Genomic DNA, 27327 nt, shown 5'->3' with positions numbered 1-27327 from the left:
AGAACTATATCTGCAAGATTTGGGTTTATCAAGCATCAGTCTAAATCTTTGTTAATCTGGAAATGTGCAAAGTGGAAACTGACCATGACTTTCGATATATGTTTAAAAAAAAAAAGTTAAATGTTTTAGATTTTTAATGACAGATGAGGGATAATGTGGGAAAGCTTAAATTAAGAAAAACGAATCCCTGACAATTTCATATGAGCCTAACCTATCTGGGGCCTATTTGTTTACGTGAGAATGTTAGGCCTCAAGAAATGAGAGGAGCCAATATGGTTGCCGTGTAGGAGCGCAATAAGGAGCACCTTTGTGCAGTCATGAAGCAGATCTTCGAAATGCAGCCAAATTGATACATTTACAGCGGAGGGCCCGGGGGACAGGACCAAACCTTTGAAGTGTTTTAAGTCGAGGAAATAAGAGAGGTGGTGAAGAAGTAAAAGTGCTCAGTGAGATTAATTTAAGAAAGCCCTGGAGTGAGTGGCAACAGGACGCCGAAAAGACCAAACTGATGAGAGAAGGCTCCTGGCATGTCTGTACAACCCATCGAGAAAGTAGGGAGAAGAAAAGGTGAGCCCCAGCAGCACTTGTAGTGAAGTGGCTGGGACTTTGCGAGAGTCATAAGACATGGCAGTAGTAGTCTGATAGAAGAGTAGGAGCAGGGTGTCACCCAGCCTCAATTGGCAAGGGCTAGGGTGTGGACTCTTCCCAGATAGCCATTTAAAGCAAATACCTTTCAGTAATTGGGGATCCAATGAAAACGCACAAGAGGTGTATACAGCCAAGGCTTCTGAAATGAGCTATATCTCCGACACTGCTTATTTTGGACGGGCAGAGATTATGTAGCTATGCATTATAGAGAAAATGATTCTGGTAAGTAATCCTGAAGAAAATGAGATAGATACTAGTCACTAACATTAGCTTCCAAAAGGGTCTCTACAGAAGGACCAGCAATTATCTAGGGGCAATACAAATGTACATTTTTTTTTTTTTGAGTTTTTTTTACATGACTTAAGGGTGGTAGAGCACTGTGCATGGACAAAACCGTTAATATTTACATCATATCGGCTAAAAATATCAAACAAGAAACGTAGACAATAACAAGAGCACATTACATATTGTATCGCACAAAGCTCATCTTCCATGTTCCATTATTAGCATTTTGTCAACGAAACAAGTGTAAGTTGTGGGGTGACAAAAGGGGACACTTTGTATCTGGTGGTCGAGGATAAGACCAGCCAGATTGGAATAAAAAATGTTACTGTTTTTAATTTTTTTTTTTTTTTTTAACGATCGTTGATGGGTTCCCTTGAAAATCCGATGGTATAGAGTTCCATATTGTGAGGCCGAACTAGAGAAAGTATAGGCGTATGTCTTTTTTTCTAGATTTCAGGTAGCTCAACCACAAATAAACTCACACCCTGTAGCAATGAGCATCTGCTGCCTAAGATAGGGAGCGTGTAGGCTAGATATCTGGGTGTGTCATAGTGCAGAGCTTTATGCATCAGGCATGCAGTCTTAAGATGGATCCTGGCTTTGAAAGGGATCCAGTGTAGAGGCTTGGGGGGGTTGGGGGGGTTGGGGGGGGGAGATCTGATGTGGTCTCAGTGTCTTATTCGAGTTATCATTTGTGGTGCGGCATTGATGACACTATAAGCGGAGATACTGTTGATTTAGGTAGTCCCATTAAGGTCCCCATTCCATAATCAAGTGTGAGTACCACTAAGGATTGCACTGTGATCTTTGTCTGGTGGTAGGTGAACTTTTTCATCTTCTTGATGAAGCTGAAAAGCACTCGATATTTTTGTCTAGTATTATCCAAAGGGATTTTGTTAAGTCTGTTTGAGGAAAGATCTGCATTTGAAGGCATCTAGGTAGTCGAGCCACTCAGGTATGAGGTAGGGTGTTTATGTAGGGAGGAGTAGAGTAGGAATTCAGTTCCTACTCAGTCTAATGATCCCAGAAATGAATAGTACAGCTGAGTTATACTAAAGAAAATAGGGCGTCATTAAGCAAAGAATCTACATGATCCAAGCATCCCGAAGGACAAGCTAAGCAGCACTGAGATTGATAATAGGGTTGAAAAGGGATAAAAGTGGTCCATTCTGACTTACCTTGACCAATCCCACAGGCGGCTAAAATGCTAAATTCAAGCAAAGGCCGCACTTGTGTCCTGCACAAAGAAACGTCTCTCAAAGCTCAAGAGCAAGTGCAAGGGTAAGAAATAAGGAGCAATAGTGCAAATAAGGTTGGTGGTTCCTTCTCAACAGATGATCTGCAGGCATGCTTAGCAGATCTGAAAAAACATTTTGAGAAATCGCTGGTAGAGGGACTGCCAAACTGCATTCCAATTTAGGGAGTGACATCTCTGAACTCGAGGACATTAGCAGGGCCTATGCTCTGGAGTAGAGGCAGAAGGAAAATATTCCAGCATGTCAGAAACTGATGAGATCGTGATGACTTGGTTTTAAACTAAAATCTCAATTAAAGTCCCTCAATAAAAAGCGTGAAGACCTGAAACAGATCTAGGAGGGACAGCACTGGGATTCGAAATGTGAAAGCTGAGGAAGATATTGGTGGCTGCATCCAATCTCCTCAGAAAAGCATTCTAGCCATTTTCTAGACCTGCTATTTTGGATGTTTAGGTAAATGGAGAGAAAATGGTCCGCATGAATAACGCTGTAGTGGGCACACTGACCAGACACCTCTGCTCGTGCAGCCTTCTCCCTGTCCACATCCAATGAGCCAGAGCCGGGGGCCGTGCCTTTACCTAATTGGCCCTTAAGGTCTTCCACATCAGAGCCATTAGCACCAGTTAAAATTCCCCGAGAAACTGAAAACATCAAGCATAACAAGAAAGCAATCCGCACAAAAGACTTCCCCTTCCCCTGCTAATCCATTTTACCACAAAGTTCACGCTAGTCTTGAAGGGCCTGGTCTTTCATTGGTGGAGGGGTAATATCGACCTTTGAGGGATAGATCGGTTTATACTCTGGGTTTGGGTTGCTGTGATTTCAAGGCAGACTTGACAGGCACGAATAGCACAGCATAAGGATTTGGCCCCCAGCGATTCCGGGAGTAAGCAAGCACCATAGAATTGCCCAGACTCCAATCATGACTTACTACCGCTCTTTATCTCGAACCTGTGCTGCTGCAAAAAAATCTAGAAGTTAGTACAAAAATGTGTGATGAAGTTCCTTCATTAAATGGTCATATTTTGTTTACATGTACATGAGGAAGGATCCTTTGCTCCTGTACGGAACTTGGTGCTATTTTGTAATTGTATTTATATAGCGCTTACTACTCCTTAAGAGGCATCTACGTGCTTTAAGGCGAGTAGCACACTACTCCAGAACCCAAGAAGGATTAGTGGTGGGTTAGTGTAGAAAAATGTGTTAATTTGAGTGGTGGAAATGTGAGTCTGTTAGTTGGATTGAATAGGATAATGGAGGGATAGAAGAAGCAAGAGTCTGGAAAGTGTTTTTGGGGATATCATAGTAGTAAGATGAGGCTTGGGATACATGAGTGATGAATTTAGAAAGGGTTGCTTGGTAGATTATATTACTAAAATAAGGTTTAGGGTGAGCGAAGGAAGGATAGCTGGGGAAAGAGTCTAGAAAGATTTATTTTGGAGATCACAGTTGTAGAATGAGGTTTGGGATGAGTCAGAAAGGAAAGTTTTTTTTTTTTTTTTCCCTCTCTTCTAAAGTAGGAGTAAAGTAGTACATTTACAGAAACCTACATAGAAAGGGTATGCCTGTATAATTGATTTTCAGCTACGGTACGAGTAAAGTAATAAATATATAAATACATAGGAAGGTTGTACATGCATAAGGAAGATGATTGAGATTTAAAGTTGCATTGTACAAACTCAGACTTTCAAGTGTAGCTGTACTTGAAGCTAATGTATTTTATTTTTTAATGTGATCCTCGCCTCAATATTTTAATAGTGAAGCACTTGTCGTTAAAATAGTTCTGATAATATTTACATATTATGATCGATTAATAAAACAGGGACCTATAAGCATCTAATCAAATAACGTATATGAAAACTATGCAGTGACTTATAAACATGTTAAGCATATAATAATATATATACATATCCTATAAGCATTGTGCAAACTTAGATTTGAAGTGTTTGTTTTCTAGCAGCTAATTTCTTTAATGTGGTTGTGTGTATAGTTTTTTAATATATATTTTTTAATTATTCGTTTTTATTCTGTCTTTTCCTCAATAGTTAAACAGGGAAAGAATTGCAGATAAATAGTTATGATAATATTACATATTGTGATAGATGAATAAAACAGGAACCCACAAGTGTCCAATCAAATAGCTTGTATGAAAACTATGCAGTGGCATTAGGAACGTTATAACTCTATTAACAAATGTTATATTTTGGCAACCAGCAGGCGGACATTTACCATCACCTTCTTGGACAAAAAAAACTGCAAAGAGCAGCAAATATATTGATATATATTGTATGTGTAGATATATTTCCGTAGTAAAAGGGAAAAATAGAATTTGAATCTGTGTGCTGAATGGTTGTTTTGCAAGTTTTATGACTTTTTTTTTTTATCTCTACGGCAGCGTTCAAGGCCAGAACACTGAAATTGAACCTAACTCAAACATCCAAAGTGAACTTTTACATACTAAAATTTCTCAATCTTCCAATGCAAGCCAGAATAGAGTCATCAAAACTCCCTCCTGCTAAATAAGTTAATAAAATAAAAAAAGGAAATACATTGAAAATGGGCATGCACTTCCAACCGAAACACTTGGTTCTTAATGTTCGGCAGAATCTGTTCTCACAGTGTTATGGAACCGAACATTATTACCGCTTCTTGGCATGCAATCCCCATCTACATAACGCAAGGAAAAAAAGGACAAAATTAAAAAGGAAAAAACCCACTAACTTAAGCAGTGGAAAAGTAGCAGGAATGCAGAAAGTGCAGTATAGCGGTAGAGCACGGGTACTCATAGTACGGCCCGCGGGCCGCCAGCGGCCCCGCAAGCCTTGCTTGGCTTCCAGCGGACCTTGCAGACATTGTACCTGTGTTTTAAAAAGAAAAAAAGTGTCAGCAAACACCGCCGCAGCAGCGCGGACTCCGAGGCACTCTCCACTATGGGGGCCGGGCGATTCCAGCAATAGTCGGAGTGGAGATGCAGGGGCGCTAAGAAGAGGTAAATTACAGCAAAGCCTCATTAACAAGTAAATGGTATTTTAAAGACCTGTGAAGCACTCTGGTGCGGCTGTGTGCGTGCGCCACACGCACGGGGGAGGTGACAGATGGATGGAGACAGAGGGAGGGCGACAGACGGAAGGAGACTGATGGAGACATAGAGGGAGGGAGACTGATGGAGACATAGAGGGAGGGAGACTGATGGAGACATAGAGGGAGGGAGACTGAGGAAGACATAGAGGGAGGGAGACTGAGGGAGACAGACAAAGAGGGAGACAGAGGGAGGGAGTCAGGGGGAGACAGAGGGAGGGAGTCAGGGGGAGACAGAGGGAGGGAGACAGACAGAGGGAGGGAGACAGACAGAGGGAGGGAGACAGACAGAGGGAGGGAGACAGACAGAGAGAGAGGGAGACAGAGAGAGAGGGAGACAGAGGGAGGGGGAGACAGAGGGAGGGGGAGACAGAGGGAGGGGGAGACAGAGGGAGGGGGAGACAGAGGGAGGGGGAGACAGAGGGAGGGGGAGACAGAGGGAGGGGGAGACAGAGGGAGGGGGAGACAGAGAGATTGAGACAAGGAGAGGGAGACAGACCAAGGGAGACAGACCGAGGGAGAGAGAGGGAGGTAGCGAGACAGAGTGATTGAGATGGAGAGACAGGGAGACAGACAGAGTGATTGAGACAGAGGGAGACAGAGGGAGAGACAGCGAGCAAGAGAGGGAGACAGAGAGAGAGGAAGCGAGAGAGGGAGACAGAGCGAGAGAGGGAGACAGAGAGCGAGAGAGGGAGACAGAGAGCGAGAGAGGGAGACAGAGAGCGAGAGAGGGAGACAGAGAGCGAGAGAGGGAGACAGAGAGCGAGAGAGGGAGACAGAGAGCGAGAGAGGGAGACAGAGAGCGAGAGAGGGAGACAGAGAGCGAGAGAGGGAGACAGAGAGCGAGAGAGGGAGACAGAGAGCGAGAGAGGGAGACAGAGAGCGAGAGAGGGAGACAGAGAGCGAGAGAGGGAGACAGAGAGCGAGAGAGGGAGACAGAGAGCGAGAGAGGGAGACAGAGAGCGAGAGAGGGAGACAGAGAGCGAGAGAGGGAGACCGAGAGCGAGAGAGGGAGACAGAGAGCGAGAGAGGGAGACAGAGAGCGAGAGAGGGAGACCGAGACAGAGAGCGAGAGAGGGAGACAGAGCGAGAGAGGGAGACAGAGAGCGAGAGCGAGAGAGGGAGAGAGAGGGAGACAGAGCGAGAGAGAGAGGGAGGGGGAGAGAGAGGGAGAGAGAGGGAGAGAGAGGGAGAGAGAGGGAGAGAGAGGGAGAGAGAGGGAGAGAGAGGGAGAGAGAGGGAGAGAGAGGGAGAGAGAGGGAGAGAGAGGGAGAGAGAGGGAGAGAGAGGGAGAGAGAGCGACGAGGGAGGGAGAGAGAGGGAGGGAGAGGGAGAGAGAGGGAGGGAGAGGGAGAGAGTGAGAGAGAGTGAGAGAGAGCGAGAGAGAGCGAGAGGAAGGGAGACAGAGGGAGAGGGAGGGAGACAGAGGGAGAGGGAGGGAGACGAAGGGGGAGGGAGACAGAGGGAGACTGAGGGAGAGAGAGAGGGAGACAGAGAGCGAGAGAGGGAGACAGAGAGCGAGCGAGAGAGGGAGACAGAGCGAGAGAGGGAGACAGAGAGCGAGAGAGGGAGACAGAGAGCGAGAGAGGGAGACAGAGAGCGAGAGAGGGAGACAGAGAGCGAGAGAGGGAGACAGAGAGCGAGAGAGGGAGACAGAGAGCGAGAGAGGGAGACAGAGAGCGAGAGAGGGAGACAGAGAGCGAGAGAGGGAGACAGAGAGCGAGAGAGGGAGACAGAGAGCGAGAGAGGGAGACAGAGACAGAGAGCGAGAGAGGGAGACAGAGACAGAGAGCGAGAGAGGGAGACAGAGACAGAGAGCGAGAGAGGGAGACAGAGAGCGAGAGAGGGAGACAGAGACAGAGAGCGAGAGAGGGAGACAGAGACAGAGAGCGAGAGAGGGAGACAGAGACAGAGAGCGAGAGAGGGAGACAGAGACAGAGAGCGAGAGAGGGAGACAGAGAGAGAGAGGGAGACAGAGCGAGAGAGGGAGACAGAGCGAGAGAGGGAGACAGAGCGAGAGAGGGAGAGAGGGAGACAGAGAGCGAGAGAGGGAGACCGAGAGCGAGAGGGAGAGGGAGACAGAGACAGAGGGAGACAGAGCGAGAGAGGGAGGGAGGGGGGGAGAGAGAGGGAGAGAGAGCGAGAGAGTGGGAGAGAGAGGGAGAGAGAGCGAGAGAGGGAGAGAGAGCGACGAGGGAGGGAGAGAGAGGGAGGGAGAGCGAGAGAGAGCGAGAGAGAGCGAGAGAGAGCGAGAGAGCGAGAGAGAGCGAGAGAGGGAGAGAGGGAGACAGAGAGCGAGAGAGGGAGACAGAGAGCGAGAGAGGGAGACAGAGCGAGAGAGGGAGACAGAGCGAGAGAGGGAGACAGAGCGAGAGAGGGAGAGAGGGAGACAGAGAGCGAGAGAGGGAGACAGAGCGAGAGAGGGAGAGCGAGAGAGGGAGAGGGAGACAGAGGGAGACAGAGCGAGAGAGGGAGGGAGGGGGAGAGAGAGCGAGAGAGTGGGAGAGAGAGGGAGAGAGAGCGAGAGAGGGAGGGAGAGAGAGGGAGGGAGAGGGAGAGAGAGCGAGAGAGAGCGAGAGGAAGGGAGACAGAGGGAGAGGGAGGGAGACGGAGGGGGAGGGAGACAGAGGGAGACTGAGGGAGAGAGAGGGGGATACTGAGAGATAGGGAGACTGAGAGAAAGAGGGAGACTGAGAGAGAGAGGGAGACTGAGGGAGAGAGAGAGGGAGACTGAGAGGGAGAGGGAGGGAGACTGAGGGAGAGAGGGAGCGGGAGAGAGAGGGAGAGAGAGAGGGAGCGGGAGAGAGAGGGAGACTGAGGAGGAGAGAGAGAGGGAGACTGAGGAGGAGAGAGAGAGGGAGACTGAGGAGGAGAGAGAGAGGGAGACTGAGGGGGAGAGAGAGAGGGAGACTGAGGGGGAGAGAGAGGGAGACTGAGGGAGAGAGGGAGAGGGAGGGAGACAGCGGGAGAGAGAGGGAGGGAGAGAGAGAGGGAGAGAGAGGGAGAGAGAGAGAGGGAGAGAGAGAGAGGGAGAGAGAGAGAGGGGGAGAGAGAGAGGGAGACTGAGAGAGAGGGAGACTGAGGGAGAGAGAGAGGGAGACTGAGGGAGAGAGAGAGAGGGAGACTGAGGGAGAGAGAGAGGGAGACTGAGGGAGAGAGAGAGGGAGACTGAGGGAGAGGGAGGGAGACAGCGGGAGAGAAAGGGAGGGAGGGAGAGAGGGAGGGAGACGGAGGGGGAGGGAGACTGAGGGAGAGCGAGGGAGACAGAGAGAGGGAGACAGAGCAAGAGAGGGAGGGAGGGAGACAGCGGGAGGGAGACAGAGGGAGGGAGACAGAGCGAAAGAGGGAGGGAGACAGAGCGAGAGAGGGAGGGAGACAGCGAGAGAGGGAGGGAGACGGAGCGAGAGAGGGAGGGAGACGGAGCGAGAGAGGGAGGGAGACAGAGCGAGAGAGGGAGGGAGACGGGAGAGGGAGGGAGAGGGAGGGAGAGGGAGGGAGAGGGAGGGAGGGAGAGGGAGGGAGGGAGAGGGAGGGAGAGGGAGGGAGGGAGAGGGAGACTGAGAGAGGGAGACTGAGAGAGGGAGACTGAGAGAGGGAGACTGAGGGAGGGAGACTGAGAGGGAGGGAGACTGAGAGGGAGGGAGACTGAGAGGGAGACGAAGAGAGAGAGAGAGAGAGGGAGGGAGACAGAGGGAGAGAGGGAGAGAGGGAGAGAGGGAGAGAGGGAGACGGAGAGAGAGAGGGAGACGGAGAGAGAGAGGGAGACGGAGAGAGAGAGGGAGACGGAGAGAGAGAGAGGGAGACGGAGAGAGAGAGGGAGACGGAGAGAGAGAGGGAGACGGAGAGAGAGAGGGAGACGGAGAGAGAGAGAGAGAGAGAGGGAGACAGAGAGAGAGAGAGGGAGACGGAGAGAGAGAGAGAGAGAGAGGGAGACGGAGAGAGAGAGAGAGAGAGAGAGAGGGAGACGGAGAGAGAGAGAGAGAGAGAGAGAGGGAGACAGAGAGAGAGAGAGAGAGACGGAGAGAGAGAGAGAGGGAGACGGAGAGAGAGAGAGAGAGAGGGAGACGGAGAGAGAGGGAGAGAGAGAGGGAGACGGAGAGAGAGGGAGAGAGAGAGGGAGACGGAGAGAGAGGGAGACGGAGAGAGAGGGAGACGGAGAGAGAGGGAGACGGAGAGAGAGAGAGGGAGAGAGGGAGAGGGAGAGAGGGAGACGGAGAGAGGGAGACGGAGAGAGGGAGACGGAGAGAGGGAGACGGAGAGAGGGAGACGGAGAGAGGGAGACGGAGAGAGGGAGACGGAGAGAGGGAGACGGAGAGAGGGAGGACACAGAGAGGGAGACACAGAGAGGGAGAGGGAGGGAGGGAGGGAGACAGAGGGAGGGAGACAGAGGGAGGGAGACGGAGGGAGGGAGACGGAGGGAGACAGAGGGAGGGAGGGAGACGGAGGGAGACAGAGGGAGGGAGGGAGACAGAGGGAGGGAGGGAGACAGAGGGAGGGAGACAGAGGGAGGGCGACAGCGAGAGAGGGAGAGGGAGGGCGACAGCGAGAGAGGGAGAGGGAGGGCGACAGCGAGAGAGGGAGAGAGAGGGCGACAGCGAGAGAGGGAGAGAGAGGGCGACAGCGAGAGAGGGAGAGAGAGGAGGGAGATAGGGAGGGAGACGGACGGAGAGGGGGAGAGGGAGAGAGAGGGAGACACAGCGAGAGAGGGAGAGAGAGGGAGACACAGCGAGAGAGGGAGAGAGAGGGCGACAGCGAGAGAGGGCGACAGCGAGAGAGGGAGACAGCGAGAGAGGGAGAAAGAGGGCGACAGAGGGCAAGCGAAAGAGGGAGACAGGGAGGGGGAGGGAGAGAGAGAGGGAGACAGAGGGAGGGGGAGGGAGACGGAGGGAGAGGGAGGGAGGGAGAGGGGGGAGGGAGACGGAGGGAGGGAGAGGGAGGGAGGGGGAGGGAGAGGGAGACACAGAGGGAGAGAGAGGGAGACACAGAGGGAGAGAGAGGGAGACACAGCGAGAGAGGGAGTGAGAGGGCGACAGAGGGCAAGCGAAAGAGGGAGACAGGGAGGGGGAGGGGGAGAGAGAGGGAGACAGAGGGCAAGCGAGGGAGGGGGAGGGAGACGGAGGGAGAGGGAGGGAGGGAGAGGGGGGGAGGGAGACGGAGGGAGAGGGAGGGAGAGGGAGGGAGGGAGGGGGAGGGAGAGGGAGACACAGAGGGAGAGAGAGGGAGACACAGAGGGAGAGAGAGGGAGACACAGAGGGAGAGAGAGGGAGACACAGAGGGAGAGAGAGGGAGACACAGCGAGAGAGGGAGAGAGAGGGCGACAGAGGGCAAGCGAAAGAGGGAGACAGGGAGGGGGGGGGAGAGAGAGGGAGACAGAGGGCAAGCGAGGGAGGGGGAGGGAGACGGAGGGAGAGGGAGGGAGGGAGAGGGGGGAGGGAGACGGAGGGAGAGGGAGGGAGAGGGAGGGAGGGGGAGGGAGAGGGAGACACAGAGGGAGAGAGAGGGAGACACAGAGGGAGAGAGAGGGAGACACAGAGGGAGAGAGAGGGAGACACAGAGGGAGAGAGAGGGAGACACAGAGGGAGAGAGAGGGAGACACAGCGAGAGAGGGAGAGAGAGGGCGACAGCGAGAGAGGGAGAGAGGGCGACAGCGAGAGGGAGACAGCGAGAGAGGGAGAGAGAGGGCGACAGAGGGCAAGCGAAAGAGGGAGACAGGGAGGGGGAGGGAGAGAGAGAGGGAGACCGAGGGCAAGCGAGAGAGGGAGATAGGGAGGGGGAGGGAGATAGGGAGGGGGAGGGAGAGGGAGAGGGAGGGGGAGGGAGGGGGAGGGAGAGGGAGGGGGAGGGAGACGGAGGGAGAGGGAGACGGAGGGAGGGAGGGAGGGAGAGGGAGAGGGAGGGAGGGGGAGGGAGACAGAGCGAGCGAGAGAGGGAGACAGAGCGAGCGAGAGAGGGAGACAGAGCGAGCGAGAGAGGGAGACAGAGCGAGCGAGAGAGGGAGACAGAGCGAGCGAGAGAGGGAGACAGAGCGAGCGAGAGAGGGAGACAGAGCGAGCGAGAGAGGGAGACAGCGGGAGAGGGAGAGAGAGGGAGAGGGAGAGAGGGGGACGAAGAGGGAGGGAGACAGAGGGAGACTCCCTCAGAGGGAGACAGAGGGAGAGAGAGGGAGAGAGAGGGAGACAGAGGGCAAGCGAGAGAGGGAGACAGAGTGAGGAGAGGGAGAGAGAGGGAGACTGAGGGCAAGCCAGAGAGGGAGCCAGAGAGGGAGCCAGAGAGGGAGCCAGAGAGGGAGCCAGAGAGGGAGCCAGAGAGGGAGCCAGAGAGGGAGCCAGAGAGGGAGAGAGGGAGAGAGGGAGACGGAGAGAGGGGGAGAGAGGGAGACGGAGAGAGGGAGACGGAGAGAGGGAGACGGAGAGAGGGAGACGGAGAGAGGGAGACGGAGAGAGGGAGACGGAGAGAGGGAGACGGAGAGAGGGAGACGGAGAGAGGGAGACGGAGAGAGGGAGACGGAGAGAGGGAGGACACAGAGAGGGAGACGGAGAGAGGGAGACGGAGGGAGGGAGGGAGAGGGAGGGAGGGAGAGGGAGGGAGGGAGACGGAGGGAGGGAGACGGAGGGAAGGAGACGGAGGGAGGGAGACGGAGGGAGGGAGACGGAGGGAGGGAGACGGAGGGAGGGAGACAGAGGGAGGGAGACAGAGGGAGGGAGACAGAGGGAGGGAGACAGAGGGAGGGAGACAGAGGGAGGGAGACAGAGGGAGGGAGACGGAGGGAGGGAGACGGAGGGAGGGAGACGGAGGGAGGGAGACGGAGGGAGGGAGAGGGAGGGAGACAGAGGGAGGGAGGGAGGGAGACAGAGGGAGGGAGGGAGGGAGACAGAGGGAGGGAGGGAGACAGAGGGAGGGAGACAGCGAGAGAGGGAGAGGGAGGGAGGGAGACAGCGAGAGAGGGAGAGGGAGGGCGACAGCGAGAGAGGGAGAGGGAGGGCGACAGCGAGAGAGGGAGAGGGAGGGCGACAGCGAGAGAGGGAGAGGGAGGGCGACAGCGAGAGAGGGAGAGGGAGGGCGACAGCGAGAGAGGGAGAGGGAGGGCGACAGCGAGAGAGGGAGAGAGAGGGCCACAGCGAGAGAGGGAGAGAGAGGAGGGAGATAGGGAGGGAGACGGACGGAGAGGGGGAGAGGGAGAGAGAGGGAGACACAGCGAGAGAGGGAGAGAGAGGGAGACACAGCGAGAGAGGGAGAGAGAGGGCGACAGCGAGAGAGGGAGAGAGAGGGCGACAGCGAGAGAGGGCGACAGCGAGAGAGGGAGACAGCGAGAGAGGGAGAAAGAGGGCGACAGAGGGCAAGCGAAAGAGGGAGACAGGGAGGGGGAGGGAGAGAGAGAGGGAGACAGAGGGCAAGCGAGGGAGGGGGAGGGAGACGGAGGGAGAGGGGGGAGGGAGACGGAGGGAGAGGGAGGGAGAGGGAGGGAGGGAGGGGGAGGGAGAGGGAGACACAGAGGGAGAGAGAGGGAGACACAGAGGGAGAGAGAGGGAGACACAGAGGGAGAGAGAGGGAGACACAGCGAGAGAGGGAGTGAGAGGGCGACAGAGGGCAAGCGAAAGAGGGAGACAGGGAGGGGGAGGGAGAGAGAGAGGGAGACAGAGGGCAAGCGAGGGAGGGGGAGGGAGACGGAGGGAGAGGGAGGGAGGGAGAGAGGGAGACAGAGGGCAAGCGAGGGAGGGGGAGGGAGACGGAGGGAGAGGGAGGGAGGGAGAGGGGGGGAGGGAGAGGGAGGGAGGGAGGGGGAGGGAGAGGGAGACACAGAGGGAGAGAGAGGGAGACAGAGGGCAAGCGAGAGAGGGAGCCAGAGAGGGAGCCAGAGAGGGAGCCAGAGAGGGAGCCAGAGAGGGAGGGAGGGAGAGAGGGAGGGAGACAGAGAGGGAGACAGAGAGGGAGACAGAGAGGGAGACAGAGAGGGAGACAGAGAGGGAGACAGAGAGGGAGACAGAGAGGGAGACAGAGAGGGAGACAGAGAGGGAGACAGAGAGGGAGACAGAGAGGGAGACAGAGAGGGAGACAGAGAGGGAGACAGAGAGGGCGACAGAGAGGGAGACAGAGAGGGAGACAGAGAGGGCGACAGCGAGAGAGGGAGAGAGAGGGCGACAGAGGGCAAGCGAAAGAGGGAGACAGGGAGGGGGAGGGAGAGAGAGAGGGAGACAGAGGGCAAGCGAGAGAGGGAGATAGGGAGGGAGGGAGGGAGGGAGAGGGAGGGAGAGGGAGGGAGGGGGAGGGAGACGGAGGGAGGAGGAGGGAGACGGAGGGAGAGGGAGACAGAGGGAGAGGGAGGGAGGGGGAGGGAGAGGGAGGGAGGGAGGGGGAGACAGAGCGAGCGAGAGAGGGAGACAGAGCGAGCGAGAGAGGGAGACAGAGCGAGCGAGAGAGGGAGACAGAGCGAGCGAGAGAGGGAGACAGAGCGAGCGAGAGAGGGAGACAGAGCGAGCTAGAGAGGGAGACAGCGGGAGAGGGAGAGAGGGGGACGAAGAGGGAGGGAGACAGAGGGAGACTCCCTCAGAGGGAGAGAGAGGGAGAGAGAGGGAGACAGAGGGCAAGCGAGAGAGGGAGACAGAGTGAGGAGAGGGAGAGAGAGGGAGACTGAGGGCAAGCCAGAGAGGGAGCCAGAGAGGGAGCCAGAGAGGGAGCCAGAGAGGGAGGGAGGGAGGGAGGGAGGGAGGGAGGGAGAGGGAGACAGAGAGACAGAGAGGGAGACAGGGAGGGAGACAGGGAGAGAGGGAGACAGGGAGAGAGGGAGACAGGGAGAGAGGGAGAGAGGGAGACAGGGAGAGAGGGAGACAGAGAAACAGGGCAAGTGAGATAGAGAGAGAGAGAGAGGGTGACACAGAGGGAGAGAGAGCAAGGGAAAGAGAGGGAGACAGCGAGAGAGGGAGGGAGAGGGAGACAGAGAGCAAGCGAGAGGGAGACAGAGAGGGAGGCAGAGGGGGACAGAGGGAGGGAGTTATGGGGAGGCAGAGGGAGGGAGTCGGGGAGACAGACAGACGGAGGGAGACAGACGGAGGGAGAGTGAGGGAGACCCAGAGGGAGGGAGGGAGACAGAGGGCGAGAGACAGACAGAGGGAGGACGGTGACAGAGGGAGACAGATAGAGACAGAGGGAGGTAGACAGACAGAGGGAGACAGATAGAGACAGAGGGAGGTAGACAGACAGAGGGAGACAGAGGGAGTGAGAGGGTGACAGACAGAGAGAAAAACATGTGTGTATGCCGGGTCTGGTGGCTCAGTGGACTAAGGCGTCTGCTGCAGGGGCCTGTCTTCAACCTCATGGTCACAGTTTTTTTTGTTTTTCTAGCCCCGCCCCCTCCCCCACTGACCCCGCCCCCACCGTTGCCGCCCTCGGCCACAAATCACACTGTAAATTTGGCCCCGAGAGAAAGTTTGTGAGTACCCATGCGGTAGAGACACTGAAATCGTGATACATTGCGTTAGGTACTTACAAAATGACGGCTGAACATTAGCATTGATGGAGTATTTGCTTAGAATCAAATGTCCACTTTTTAACATTCAAGCTAGATGCCAACTTTTAACCTCTGTCTACGTATTCCCATTTTGACACACATGACGATACTGCAACTCGGTTATTAATCAATTTGCCCAGGATCACTTCTGTTTAAAGCTAGAAACCTGTGATTTGTACTCTTGTCTTTAGGTAACACAAAGGTCAACTCTGCCTCTAAAATCGAAACTGCCATTTGAGTGGGGAGGTAAAAGCTTTGGCAAAATAGAGCAGACTTCACTGGTATCAGCAGCGGGCCTTTGCCCACCCAGTTTCTTTCCATATGCCTGGTTTGCTGGCCCATTCTTCTGCTATGGATGTGAGGAGAATGACTGTGTGAGGACCACTGGGGCGGACATTCTTTATCTGGAATGCAAGAGGCTGGTGGTGATTGACAGGGGCCAGTTGCTGGTAGCCTGCACATGGACAGGGGAGCAGCTGTCTGCGGGGTCTCTTTCTGCTTCAAGAACACACACTTTGCTCTTCGGTAAGGTACAATTAAACGTTTAAATATATTCTTTTCGCTCCTGCCAACTGCACAGATCCATGTCTGTAATTAAGCCTCATTGTTAGCACAACAGCGGGGTTTTGTGCATGGGGGAATTGTGTGTAAGCTTGTGTTTTTTTGTTTTTGGGGATATCGGTTTTCTCCGCGGGAGAGCCAGATACTTTTAAAAAACATTCGGCGTTTTTTGTATTGCGTATTTTGCTGTGAGCGAGTTGTCTGCAGGATTTTAGGACGGACGAAAATGCTTTCGTTTTGTAGTGGAGGTTGCCTACTTTAAAGGATGACCGCAGCGCTTTAAGAATGCACTTAAAATTGGACGTGTTCGATGTGTAGGTCTGTAGGAGAGTGACAATAAATGGTTTGTTGATGGTTTTAACCGTTCCTTTCCGTAGCATGGTGCTTTTTCACCAGTCACTGTCGGCTTAAATATCCCATATTCGAATGTTCATGGTGACGGGTAATATCGAACCATTGTGCGGATCTGTGCAGTTATGCCGCGCTACCCCTGCTCTGCTACTTGCCATCGTGTTCGAGGTTATTTTTAGAATCTGACACATTAAATGCACAGCTGCATTTGTGTTTGCTTCTTGCGTAATAATATATATATTTATTTAGTGTATCTATAAGCGTAGGACACGTTACATTTATGGGCGGGAGGGGGGGTGCACATGCGAGTCGGGGTCCAACTTGGATCTAAAAGCCGAAGCATGAGCCGAACCCCCAAAAGGTGTACATCGGGCAACAAATGGCAAGGAAGAATTGGATATAATTTTTAAAATAGGGAGTAAAGTATATGCATTTATCATCATTCCCAAGCGTCTCATGTACTGAATCAAGTCACTTGATTTAAAGCAATGTTTTTTTTAAACCATTTAGCATCCAGGAATACCCCATGCCCTGACGACGTTGCCACGAGTTACCCCAACATGGCAGTTTGTCTTGTTCTCTATTTGTATAGCCTATATCGTTATTAGAGGTTGTTGAACACATTTTCAATCTCCTCTATCACTCGTTCCATTTCTCCCATTTCTTTTGATCATTCTCATACTTTTTTTCACGATTTCTTCTTTAGGAGTTCTGTCCCTTTTTTCTTTTTCATAATTTTTTCTTTTTTTGTCTTGCTCTCTTGTACTCTCTATTTGCCTTGATGTCTCAATCTTTTCGCTGTCTGTTTCACTTTCCAGTATGTTAAAAGCCCAGTGCAGCCCTTTGCTAACAAAAGGCACCTCAGACATAGTTACTCATAGGGCCATCACCTACTAGGAGCTTAGTTGTCCCAGAGACTTGTATAAGTACATCCTCACCCACACTCTGAGTGGCAGACCCTCGCACGCTCCCCACCTTGTGTCTGAATGGCCTCTCCATGCTTATGTGAGTTAAAGTTCATGCTCCCTTCTGGTGAGATTCAGTTCAAGGAGGTTTTTTGTGTCTAAGTGAGAACTCCATGGCTAAGAAGTTCAGTTCCAAGAATAACATTGCTTTGGCAATATACTACATAGGATCAATAGTGGCTAACAAAGTGGAGAGTGTAAATGCTTAATATTTAACACCGGTTATCGCTTTTAGCAGCATTGTCATTTGTCACTAAGACATGCAGATGCGAACTAAGTATGCAAAACGAGTCATGCCCACGCCCTGAGACAGTCGCCCTGAGACAGTCGCCCTGAGACAGTCGCCCTGAGACAGTCGCCCTGAGACAGTCGGTTAACCCCAATTGGATGTCAGTCTTGTTGGCTCTCATCAGTGGTGCAGTGAGCAAAAAAGAGAAGTGATGGAATGCTGCCCAGGTGAACTGTCAATAGTTAAATGTGCTGCATTTACAGTCCTAATTTAGGTTTTTCAACGATAGAAACTAGACACCCTCTCGCCAACTCTTTCAAAGTGAGATATCCTTCTAGAGAAGGAAAGAACACTGCAGGCCTCACCATAGTCACCCAGAAATTCAGCCATCTAAACATCTCTGGCAAACTAAGGACTTTGCAACAACGCAGAGCTGTTTTATGGGGCTAACCCAATGGTTTTCCCAATAGCGACAGATTTACCCAATTTTTGGTTCAGACACTCCTAAAAGCTTGCTGGTCATTATTCCCATTGTCCTTGTTTTCCAATTTCAGAGTAGATATGTAGAGTGACTGCATTACTTGTCCTATGCTCAACGATGTGCCGTTCCCCGCAAGGAGCATGGTGCTGCCTGAATTACTGAATGAAATGTTTGTCTCAAGCTAGACTAGATAGCAATGGCCTCTAGCTTTCCTTCACGCAGCCTCGGGCCATTTCCACGGTAGTATTAGGATTTAAACTGACTGTACAAACAGAGAAGGTGATGTTTACACCATTCCGACCTGAAGACTGCACTTATTATGTGCATTGATGGTTTATGTGTCATTACCCTATTAGCCAGGACACGCTGCAGAGCATTAAAGTTAATGGCTCCCGCACTAACGCTCAGTGGCCTGGGTGTTATAAAATGTGCTTACTTTCTCCTTTTCAGCTCTGATTTCTCTATGATTGTAGACGTTCTAATGAAAACTTCTTTAGGTGGCCAGGAGAGATCTCTAATTGTTCATAATCCAAAGCCCGTTTTCTGAAAAGTTCATTTTTTTTAAAAGCGAGAAAATTAGCAAGTGTGGTCTCCTACAAATGGACTTTGGCCCCCGACCTACAGAATTAGGTAATTGGTGCTTTTCATCTGCAAATGGCTGATAAAAGCTGCCCTCCATCTTTCTACGGTTAATACTTTACGTTTGTTAAATGTAGCCCCTGTTTTAGCAGTGTTGGGAACTGGCAAATCTTTGCCTTTTGGGGTAAGTGTTTATCACCTGTGATGTTGCCCCTTTAAAGACCTATGGCCAAAGCAGCATTTTTTGCAGACCTCAGTTTTTCATGCACATCTTAAAGTCGAAAAATGACCGCTAAAATCGGTCGCTAGAAAGAATGTAGGGCTCCTTGATTTTGAGCTTTATTTGCAGAGCATGCCTAGGATGCTATTCTTCGACTTTAGCCTGAGTTCCATATGGATGACTCATTAGATCGTGAATATTAATCTTTATAGGGCCCCTCCTACCCCAAGACTTTTCTTGGTTGTTGAGTTTTGGTGTCCTATCAAGTAAAATGGTACAAAGTTATTCAATGTACCTATGCCACTCTAATTTCAGCACATGCCAGAGAAATGTCAACTTGGGCCGTCCAATTCTCCGTGTATATGGTAACTTCACCCTTACACAGTAAGGCAATGTTATTTGAGAGACTACATACAAAAAATGAAATGCCGAAAGATTGTTTCTATCACTCATTATTTTTATGAACAGTTTTTCTAGTTAATGGCAAAAAAAACCCACTCTGGCCTTGACAAACCTGTGAAGTTAATTTTAGCCGGTCCTTCATTGAATGAGCCGTGGTCTAACCATGAAATTCCCTAAACGTTTTGTGATGGTTTGGTCAGCGTGTTTCCTGATCGTCTCCGGTGTTCCGTTCCCCTCTTGGTCAGTAGTGGGTGTTTTGAGGACATGATTTTAGGCACAGCTGTGCAAATGCATTTTAGGCATTCTAGACTGATAGTGCATTCTTAAGAAAACAGATGAGCTGATTCTGTAGTGCCAGAGTCTGCGCTATAAATCACATACTCATTTTGGTCTTATTTAAATACTTCTTAAAATTTCTGAAATATTTCGACTTAAAACCTTTTAGAAGTGATTTTTCTTGCAAAAACAGACCTATCTAACAAAGTTATATGACCAGACTGTTAGTTTTGATCCAAAACTTGCTCTTTAACTTAGTTTTTCTCTCCTTATCTGTAATTTCAATGTGCAATACAATAATCCATCTTTTCTTTAAATTTAGCCACTTACGCAGATTCTGTTATCTTTGTTAATCGGTTTCCATCAAAGTTTGTTACATGAGATCCTTTCACAGGGTAACCACAGTTGTTCTCCCCGCACCCCCAAGCTGTAACGTCCTTTTATTATTTATTGTTTAATTATTTTATCTCTGTAACAAGCTTTCGTGGCTGAATGTTGATTAGATTTATGTTCTCTTCTTGCTTTGTCTTTGGTGGACACTCCCTGTAACGGTCCTGCCAATTGTCTCTCTGATCAGTGATCAGAAGGAGTTTCAACCATGTACCAGTTAGCCTTCTACATAGAGGGGAAAAGAGCCTTACTTCCATAAATTGTTTACATCATGTGCCAAGGTGGTGCCCAGTCCAGAGTCTACTTCTCATTGTGTTTTGTGCCCGCTGTAAGTTTGTGCACTGAACAGTTGATCTGGAGTACGTTACACGTGTTCTTTTACATCTGACTGTTGTGGTGCGAAGTAGGTAATCCCTCTCCAATATTGGTCGAGTTCAGTGAATGTTCTTTTTATCTCTTTTGTTTAGGCTGTTTGCCCGCTCTTTGCTAAAGATGGCTGGTAAGAACACCGTATTGAACAGACTGGAGCAGAGGGCATCCGAGGCGGATCAAGTTATTGAGTACCTAAAGCAGCAAGTCGCCCTTCTAAAAGAGAAAGCAAGTACGTCTCGCTCTAGTTTACTGTTTGCATATGCCTACCTGATGGCTGTTTTTGACACTATAGGCCCACATTGGCTTTTTATGAACTTTGTCTACATCCATACTTCATGATGGATAGGTATTTTTATACCTAATGACGCACACTTTATTGTTATGAAGAAGGGACATACTTCTTTGAAGGTGCAAGAGGAAATCATAGGGCATTTTCTCAGGTTTGCCCCTACCTAATGAGTCTGCTCACTTTGGGCTATGCTAAAAACCTACCTTTTGAATTTGTCCTATAATTTCGTACAAGACTCTTATACACCATCTGTGCAAAGACAATGTAGCTGTTTATTAAAAAACTCTGTCCACAATTTCATTTCACTCACGCTTCCTTTGTTGCGACCCCCAAGGCACATAGCCAAAGTTATTAGTACCATTCTCAATTTGGTAAGTTAATTTATAATCTGCAAAGTCGTCATTGATGTGTCTCCTTTAACAAAATGAAGCCCCTGCATAGGTAAAAAGATTATGTAAAAATATAATGCATTTTACTTGCGTTACTAGTTACAATTTAGCCTTATCTCTAGCACTTAAATCAGCATATCAAATGAGAGATTGCAACACTCTCCCACAAGATGTGCTTTGATCTACGGCTTACCAGTCCACCTGATGTGCCACCCATACCAAGATACCAAATTTAACTTGCACAGATAGTCAGATCGTTAATCTGATGGCTGAATATTTTCTATAGCTAGTGATATGGAATTCCATGGGGTTCCAAAACCTTTTTACGAAAGGGACCTTTGCCTTTTGTGTCTCGTCTTTACAGTGTAGCCTATTATTTGTTTGTTCGTTTACCTATAATGTGCTCACTGCAGAACTTGCATGCTTTTGAAACCAGAGGCATCCAAATGACAACAGTGGGTTGGTCCATGAATACTTTGTAACTGGTGTGCTCGAAAATGCAGAAGACCTAAGAAAACATGTTTCTCAACAGTAAAAATGCAGCATGATATAAAATATAGAAGCAAGAAGTGGAGGGGTAGAAGGGCTGAGCTTGCAAGATAGTTACAACACATGAATCTTGAGCTTCTACCTGATGCATATCAAAGACTGTATGCACTGTATATGGTTGAGCAAATTCAAGGGGGCACCATGTATAATCTGTGCTCACGCCGGTTTATGCATCTGGTTGCATGTTTGAATTTAAGCCATTTTTATGTTCAGCATAGACCACATGCCGGGGCACATTGCACAATTATTTCCTCCATGTATTGGGGGAACCTCATTGATGCATTTGAAGGTTAGGTGGGACTCTTAAATGCAATTTTTCCTGACTGAAGTTTGTCTCCCTGCTGTGTTTTGAACCTTTTAAAACCTGATTTGGTGCAGTGGAAGCATGTGGTTCAATGTTTCACACTAGACAAGTCTTGCTTTAACCAAGAACGCAACTGCCATGGAGTGATACTATTGTAAAGAAGTGATCCATTCAGTTGCAGCTTGTGGATACACCAACTGTTTTTTTGCACTTCTACTGACCTGCCTTCTCAGTATTGAATGGAAGCCATTCCAGGCATTATTCCTTCACTCAATCCGGTATGCTTCACGGCCATCACATATAGATCTTGTGCTCTTTCATTAGACACCATGATAGGAGAGAGTAAGCCTGGAGTTTGAAACCTGGATTTAGGGTAGGAATACTGAACTGGTTGGGTGTTGGCAACCCAGGCCGCTCCTAGAATAGAGACAAACTAAGAATGGTGCACATGGAGATTGATACCAGGTAGTAAGAGGGATAACCGAAATTAACCATGGCGGGGTAAGTTTGTGCAGGGCAGGCAGGTTTAATGTTTAAAGACATATTGACCAAGGTGAAGAGAGAGAATCAAACGGGCTTGGTTTTACGCTGGCTGGATTGACGAGCAGAGTAACAAATGCTAACCCAAATGAAGTTGAGGGAGAAAAAACTAGTGGTGGATCCATTTCATGAACACACTAATCAAGTTGGACCCGAGACTCCCCAGTGATGTGAGGAAAGGCAGAGACAAATGTATGTTAAAAAGGTCAAAATAATCTTAACCCCGATATCCATTTTTTTTCTTCTCCGTTACATTTTTTCCTTAAAGGGTGGAAAGTTTATACCCTAACCTTAACTGCGGTCTTCCACTTTTCAAAAAGTACAATAAATGTGCGACTTTAAGTGGGGTTCTACATCTTTTTAACTTCACTGATATTGATCAACATTGATTATTTCTTTGTATATTCGGAAACCTGGAACGCTTTTTAAATCCATGCTTTTTTTTTTTAATAAAAAAACAAGACCACCGATTAGGCAATAATATGTTAGCGATACCAGCATCAGAAGCTCTTTTAATACCCTTTTAAAAAAGAAAATACGCTTTGTCAAAGCCAGTAGGTCTCTCCTTTGATACTGGGTAGTCGTAAAGTAATGTTTTTTCACGAAGTAAAAGAAAATAATTACAAGATAGTTGCTGCCGTGCATGTGTGTGCATGCTTGGCAGCCATATTGTCTTTTTATTTGTTAAGGTTTCATGAAAAACCATAAGATTGCCAGTGTGCATGCTCCGAGGCCATTGTGGAATGATTTCTGTTTTTTAGAATGCAGGTTGGCGAACAATGCTTTGCTAATGCTTGTCAAGTATTTCTGCAAGTCTTGGCAAAGCCAATTGCACAAGTGGTAGCCCACATCCTGCATGGGCTCACATGAGGGCATTGAGACAGCACTGTGAGGCAGGGGGTCAAGGGGGAGGTTATCACAGGGGACTTCTTAAAGTCCCACTCAAAGCATGTAACTATCCACAAAATGCCATGCCTTTAAAGCAGCCCAACCAACCAAAGGAAACACTTGAACAATGGCCCTGTTTAGTCTCATTTCCCTTGTATCTTGCTTGTGTCCCTTAAAAAGCAGCCCTCCCTCTTTCTTACAGCATACATAGGTAGATTCTGTACTTTGATTTTCAGGTGCCCTGCAGACCAGTACACAGTCCCATTGGACTCTGGTCTTTAAGAAAGTCAGTCCCTGTGGAGAGGCCAAGACATGAAGTAATGTGTATATGGACTGGCCTTTGTCTCTTAGAAATCAACAAGTGAACCATGTAGAGTTATGTTAACTATGCACCAGTTCCAATCTGGTTTATTGTTCAAGCCAGCAACCCTTTGCTAAATAAAGCAGTGTGTTTGAACAAATTATTCTCCATGTGGAGTATGATCAGGGATATTACAAAGTCTGATTGGACCTCTAATCCCACACCCCAGTAATCACTAGGGTAGCAACTGGAAGCTTTGAGTCTGGTAGAATGTTGGTAGCAGAGGCTATGCCTTTGTGGTATCATATTGTGTCCCGCCCTGTTCATGATGACCCAGACAAAGAACCTCTGCCATGGTCCCTTTTAATACTTCAGTCCCACACTCACAAACACAAACTAGAGTTTCATAGCAACGAAAGGTTTTGCAAGCAACATTGTTCTGTCACATTATCCGCAGGTAAATTGATTACGGATGAGGAGCAGGAAGAGCTATTACATGAGATATAACATTTTCTTCACCAACACAATCTCCATCTTTCTGATACAAAGCCTCTCTGACAATTCCATTTATCCCCATTCTCAAGAACAACATACCAGTCATGCCACGAAATTTAGACAACCCAACACAAACTTCTCCCTGTGTGACCTGAACCCAATTGCCCACATCAATTGGTCCTGTGGCAACTTTCAAAGGAGCACCATTCTCACCACACACTTTACTCTGTAATAACCATGCTGGAATTAGTTTTGTGCCAGGCTTTCCCCCCCCCCCCCATATTCTCATAAGGGGAAACCTTGGTTACTCCATTTTCCGTGGTACAATGAGCCAACACCATATCATTCATCACCTTCTCCACACCGTGACCACTCTGCATCAATATTGCTCCTCTAACAAGGTGATTAGGCCTCTCCACAAGACCATTGGCTTGGGGGTTGTACAAGGGTGTGCAAATTTGTTAGATCCCACAACTGTCCAAAATGCTTCACATCTCCGGATGAAAGTTGAGCACAATAACTGTGGGGAAACCCTCCTCTCTGAATATGCCCTCCAGCTAAGATATGGTACATTTTGTAGGCACCTCCTTCAGAAATGTGACCACTAACCACCTGCAATCAATATCTACTAAAACTAGAGTATTCTTCAATTCACTCCATACACCAGATAAAGGTGAAAAAAGAATTCAAGCAAATGGTAGTCCATGCCTTGGATCCTCGATGGCCCAAATTCAGTTTGCACTCCTGTTTTGAGTCTCATCTCACTTTCTCTACAAACAGTACAGCTTTCACCCCTCTTTGTGGTTTGATCATCTACTCCCGGCTGGCAAATGTTTTCCTTTAATCTCCTTTTAGTTAGCGTTTGGCCAAGATGTACCTCATGGGGTATTCCAATGGTCCTTTTCCTCAACTTTTTCTGGCGGAACAAATTTACCATGCAACATAACATTCCAACCACCTAAAGTCAGTTCATCAAGAATCTTGATAAAATGCCTCACTGTGGGCTCTCTCCCAACACCCACCTTCAATCATTATGTGAATTACACCTTTCAAAACAGAATTAGCTTCTATGTCCTTACTCCATTTCAAGTAAAAGCATCACAGCCACACTCTATTTCAGACACCCTAAATAGAGAACCCTCTTGTTCTTTTGCCAACACAGCTTCTCTGTCCACCTCTTTCCAATTTAATGACTGATGATAAAGACAGTCTGCCTGGGCATTCCGCCAACCATGGATATATTTATCCCTACACTGATACTCTTGCAATCTAGAAGAAAGTCTTGCCAATTTTGCTGAGCACTTCCCAGATCCACCTGGTGTCAACACCTTAATTAATGGTCTGTACAAAGTTCAAATGTCAAACTCCATAAATAAGTTCTGAAGTACTCTATGCTCCAAGCCTCAGTTACCGCCTCTCGCTCGCTGACCGAGTAATTAAGTTCACTGTTGGTCAGCAAACGCAATTCAAAAGCTACAGTCTTCTCCACACTCCCAGGTAACTGGGACTAAACAGCTCCTACATCACACGCACTTACAACCACAGTCAATGTAGTTTTTAAGTAAGCGTGGAAGGGCACCAAAATTCCTGCATCACTGATCTCCTTCCTGATATGATCAAATGATTCTTGCTCCTTTTCACACTTAAATGCATACCCCTTCCTCGGAGTACATCTCAACCCTTCAGTTTTTGTATCAAAATTCACCACACATTTCGAGCAATTTGCAATGAGGCCCATGAAAGACCACAAAAGGTCATTATCCATATGCACAGGAGACACCCTAATTGCTCTAAAGAGATCTTCTTTTGGCTTCACCATCCTTACCAGTAATTATTTGACTAAGGTACTCAATCTCCTCTACTAGAAATTGTAATTTTTTCTTACGCAAGGTGAGCCCTTCCTCTAATAGTCTCACCAAAACCTGTTTTAAAGCGTGATTATGCTCCTCACTGTCCCACCAAAAGCAAGAATATTGTCTTGAAATAAATGATGTTGGATAGTCCTTTGAATACCTCAGACATCATGCACTAAAAAAAGATTGCTGCGGACGACAGACCAAAAAGGCTTTCTGGTAAATTGAAATGTCCCTTTCATGGTAATAGAAGTTGTAAGGTTCTTAGAATCATCATGCAAGTGGATCTGATAATAAGCACTCTTGATTGAGATCCAATTTAGAAAAAAAATCACCCCCCCCCCCCTTATTAAGCAACAGAATCAATTAATTGATGTCCGGTAACAGGAAAATATCTGTCACTATATTTTGACTCGCACTCCTCAAATCCATACAAAACCTCAAACGTCCATCAGCTATCCGGGTTATAACCACAGGTGAGACTCCACTAGAAGCTTCCACAGGCTCAATGATACGCTACTTCACCAGGTCCTGAAAACATGCTTTTAACTACACTCGTTACTACCGCGGGTACTCTTCTTAACTTGTGTTTGACCGAAATGGCTCTGTGTTTAACAACAATTCTGTGCACATATCCTCTCAGTTGACCCAACTCCTCTTTAAAAATGTCTTTGGCACCATTAAGAATATCATCAATGCCAAACTAGTCTACCATCATATTAACCTGATTGGGCGCATGTGGATTAATAACAATATGTAAATCATACTGATGCACCTAACCTAGTATCGGTAGTCCATCATCTGCAATGTACACTTTCCGTTCAATTTTCCATGTCAAAAACTTACTGGGAGTGAGGAAATAGTCTAGGATTTCAATTTTCTCCCCTTGATACCCCGTGGAGTAATGTCCTTGACAATCAATTTTACATGAGACCATCCACTCACACACATACTTATCGGAACAATAGTATACAAGTACCCCGAGTCTACCATGAATTCAAAATTTCTTCTCTTCTCTGGAAATAGTGCTTTAGGTCGAGTCTTCCTTCCCTTCCCTTCCGGCCCCCTCCTTAAACTACAATACTCCTGTTTCCTCTCCAATTCTTCTGTAACTGCAGTTTGTGACATATTGCTTTCTTTACACATGCAAGCAAAATGCCCTTTACTGCCACATTTCCTACTCTCATTGTTAACCGCATAACATGTTTTTGACTCCTGAGAATGAAAACTACTGCCACATCTATAACAAACTTTAGTAGTGATTTTGACATTGGTGCCCCCTTTCTGATAATTACTAAAAGTCTTACTGACAAAATCGACAGCAGCGTATTTTGGCTTCCTTGTAAACCTCCAGTATAGGTTGATCATTAAGGTCCCAAGCTTCGGGAAGAAATTATAAAAATCTGATTGCTTTTAAACACTTTAGGAAAAAAAGGTAACGTTTTTATTCCTCTCAGGTCTTAAGTCTTGACCATCAAGAGTTATAAGATAGTTTTCTACCAAGTCTATCCAGTCTTGCCATTGCATAGCTGGGCAACGTTGGTGTGCCACAAAAATAAACATAAAAAGAGGAGCAACAATCGAAGAAGATTCCATAGTAATGTAACTCTAGAAACACTGGTCAGGTCACTGAAATGTAAATCAGTACTGTTACTATTTTATTTTTACTTGATCCCATACAAAGTAAGGTACTTTCCTGAAAGATCACCTGGTGTTCTGTGGGATGCCTTGTACGTGGAGGACTCTGTAAATGATCCCACACAGCGAGTAACTGATCTGCTTCATTCATGCCAGCCTTGCAGTTCCTTTGTGGCCGATGGCGTAGACAGAGGTGTGCTATCCTTGCACTGCACACACACCAGCCTCACAATTCCTTTGTGGGTGATAGTACAGATGAAGAACTGTGCAGAGCTCGTGGCTGCCTTTCTCTAGTAGCTGCTTGCGACTGTCCAAACACGGCAAGGGCTTATGCGCACAGTCGCACTAAATCAATTTTCTTTACTGCACAGCATACATTATATACAAAGATACTCCTCATGTAAGGTTCTCTGAGGTAACACGTTGAGTAGACACCAAATGTGGCACTGACCAGGAGTCCAGAAGCACATGCAAAGTAGAGTT

At 48.7% G+C, this 27327-nt stretch overlaps 1 protein-coding gene across 4 annotated transcripts in view; it reads left to right on the top strand.

Moving 5' to 3' along the window:
• Positions 1-27327, top strand: part of AIMP1 (aminoacyl tRNA synthetase complex interacting multifunctional protein 1) — a 160005-nt gene that overhangs the window by 20914 nt on the left and 111764 nt on the right. For 2 of the 4 annotated variants that reach the window (XM_085641399.1, XM_085641398.1), the window contains exon 2: positions 19694-19827. In XM_085641399.1, the coding sequence (XP_085497525.1) occupies positions 19719-19827 (109 nt within the window). In that variant the 5' untranslated portion in view covers positions 19694-19718. Of the gene's footprint in view, positions 1-15161; positions 15303-19693; positions 19828-27327 lie in introns of those variants that run through there. The other 2 variants (XM_085641397.1, XM_085641400.1) reach the window with 2 other exon arrangements.

Source organism: Triturus cristatus, chromosome 2_2 (assembly GCF_964204655.1).
Source record: "Triturus cristatus chromosome 2_2, aTriCri1.1, whole genome shotgun sequence".
NCBI classification, from domain to species: domain Eukaryota; kingdom Metazoa; phylum Chordata; class Amphibia; order Caudata; family Salamandridae; genus Triturus; species Triturus cristatus.
This window is presented reverse-complemented; position numbering and strand designations above follow the sequence as displayed.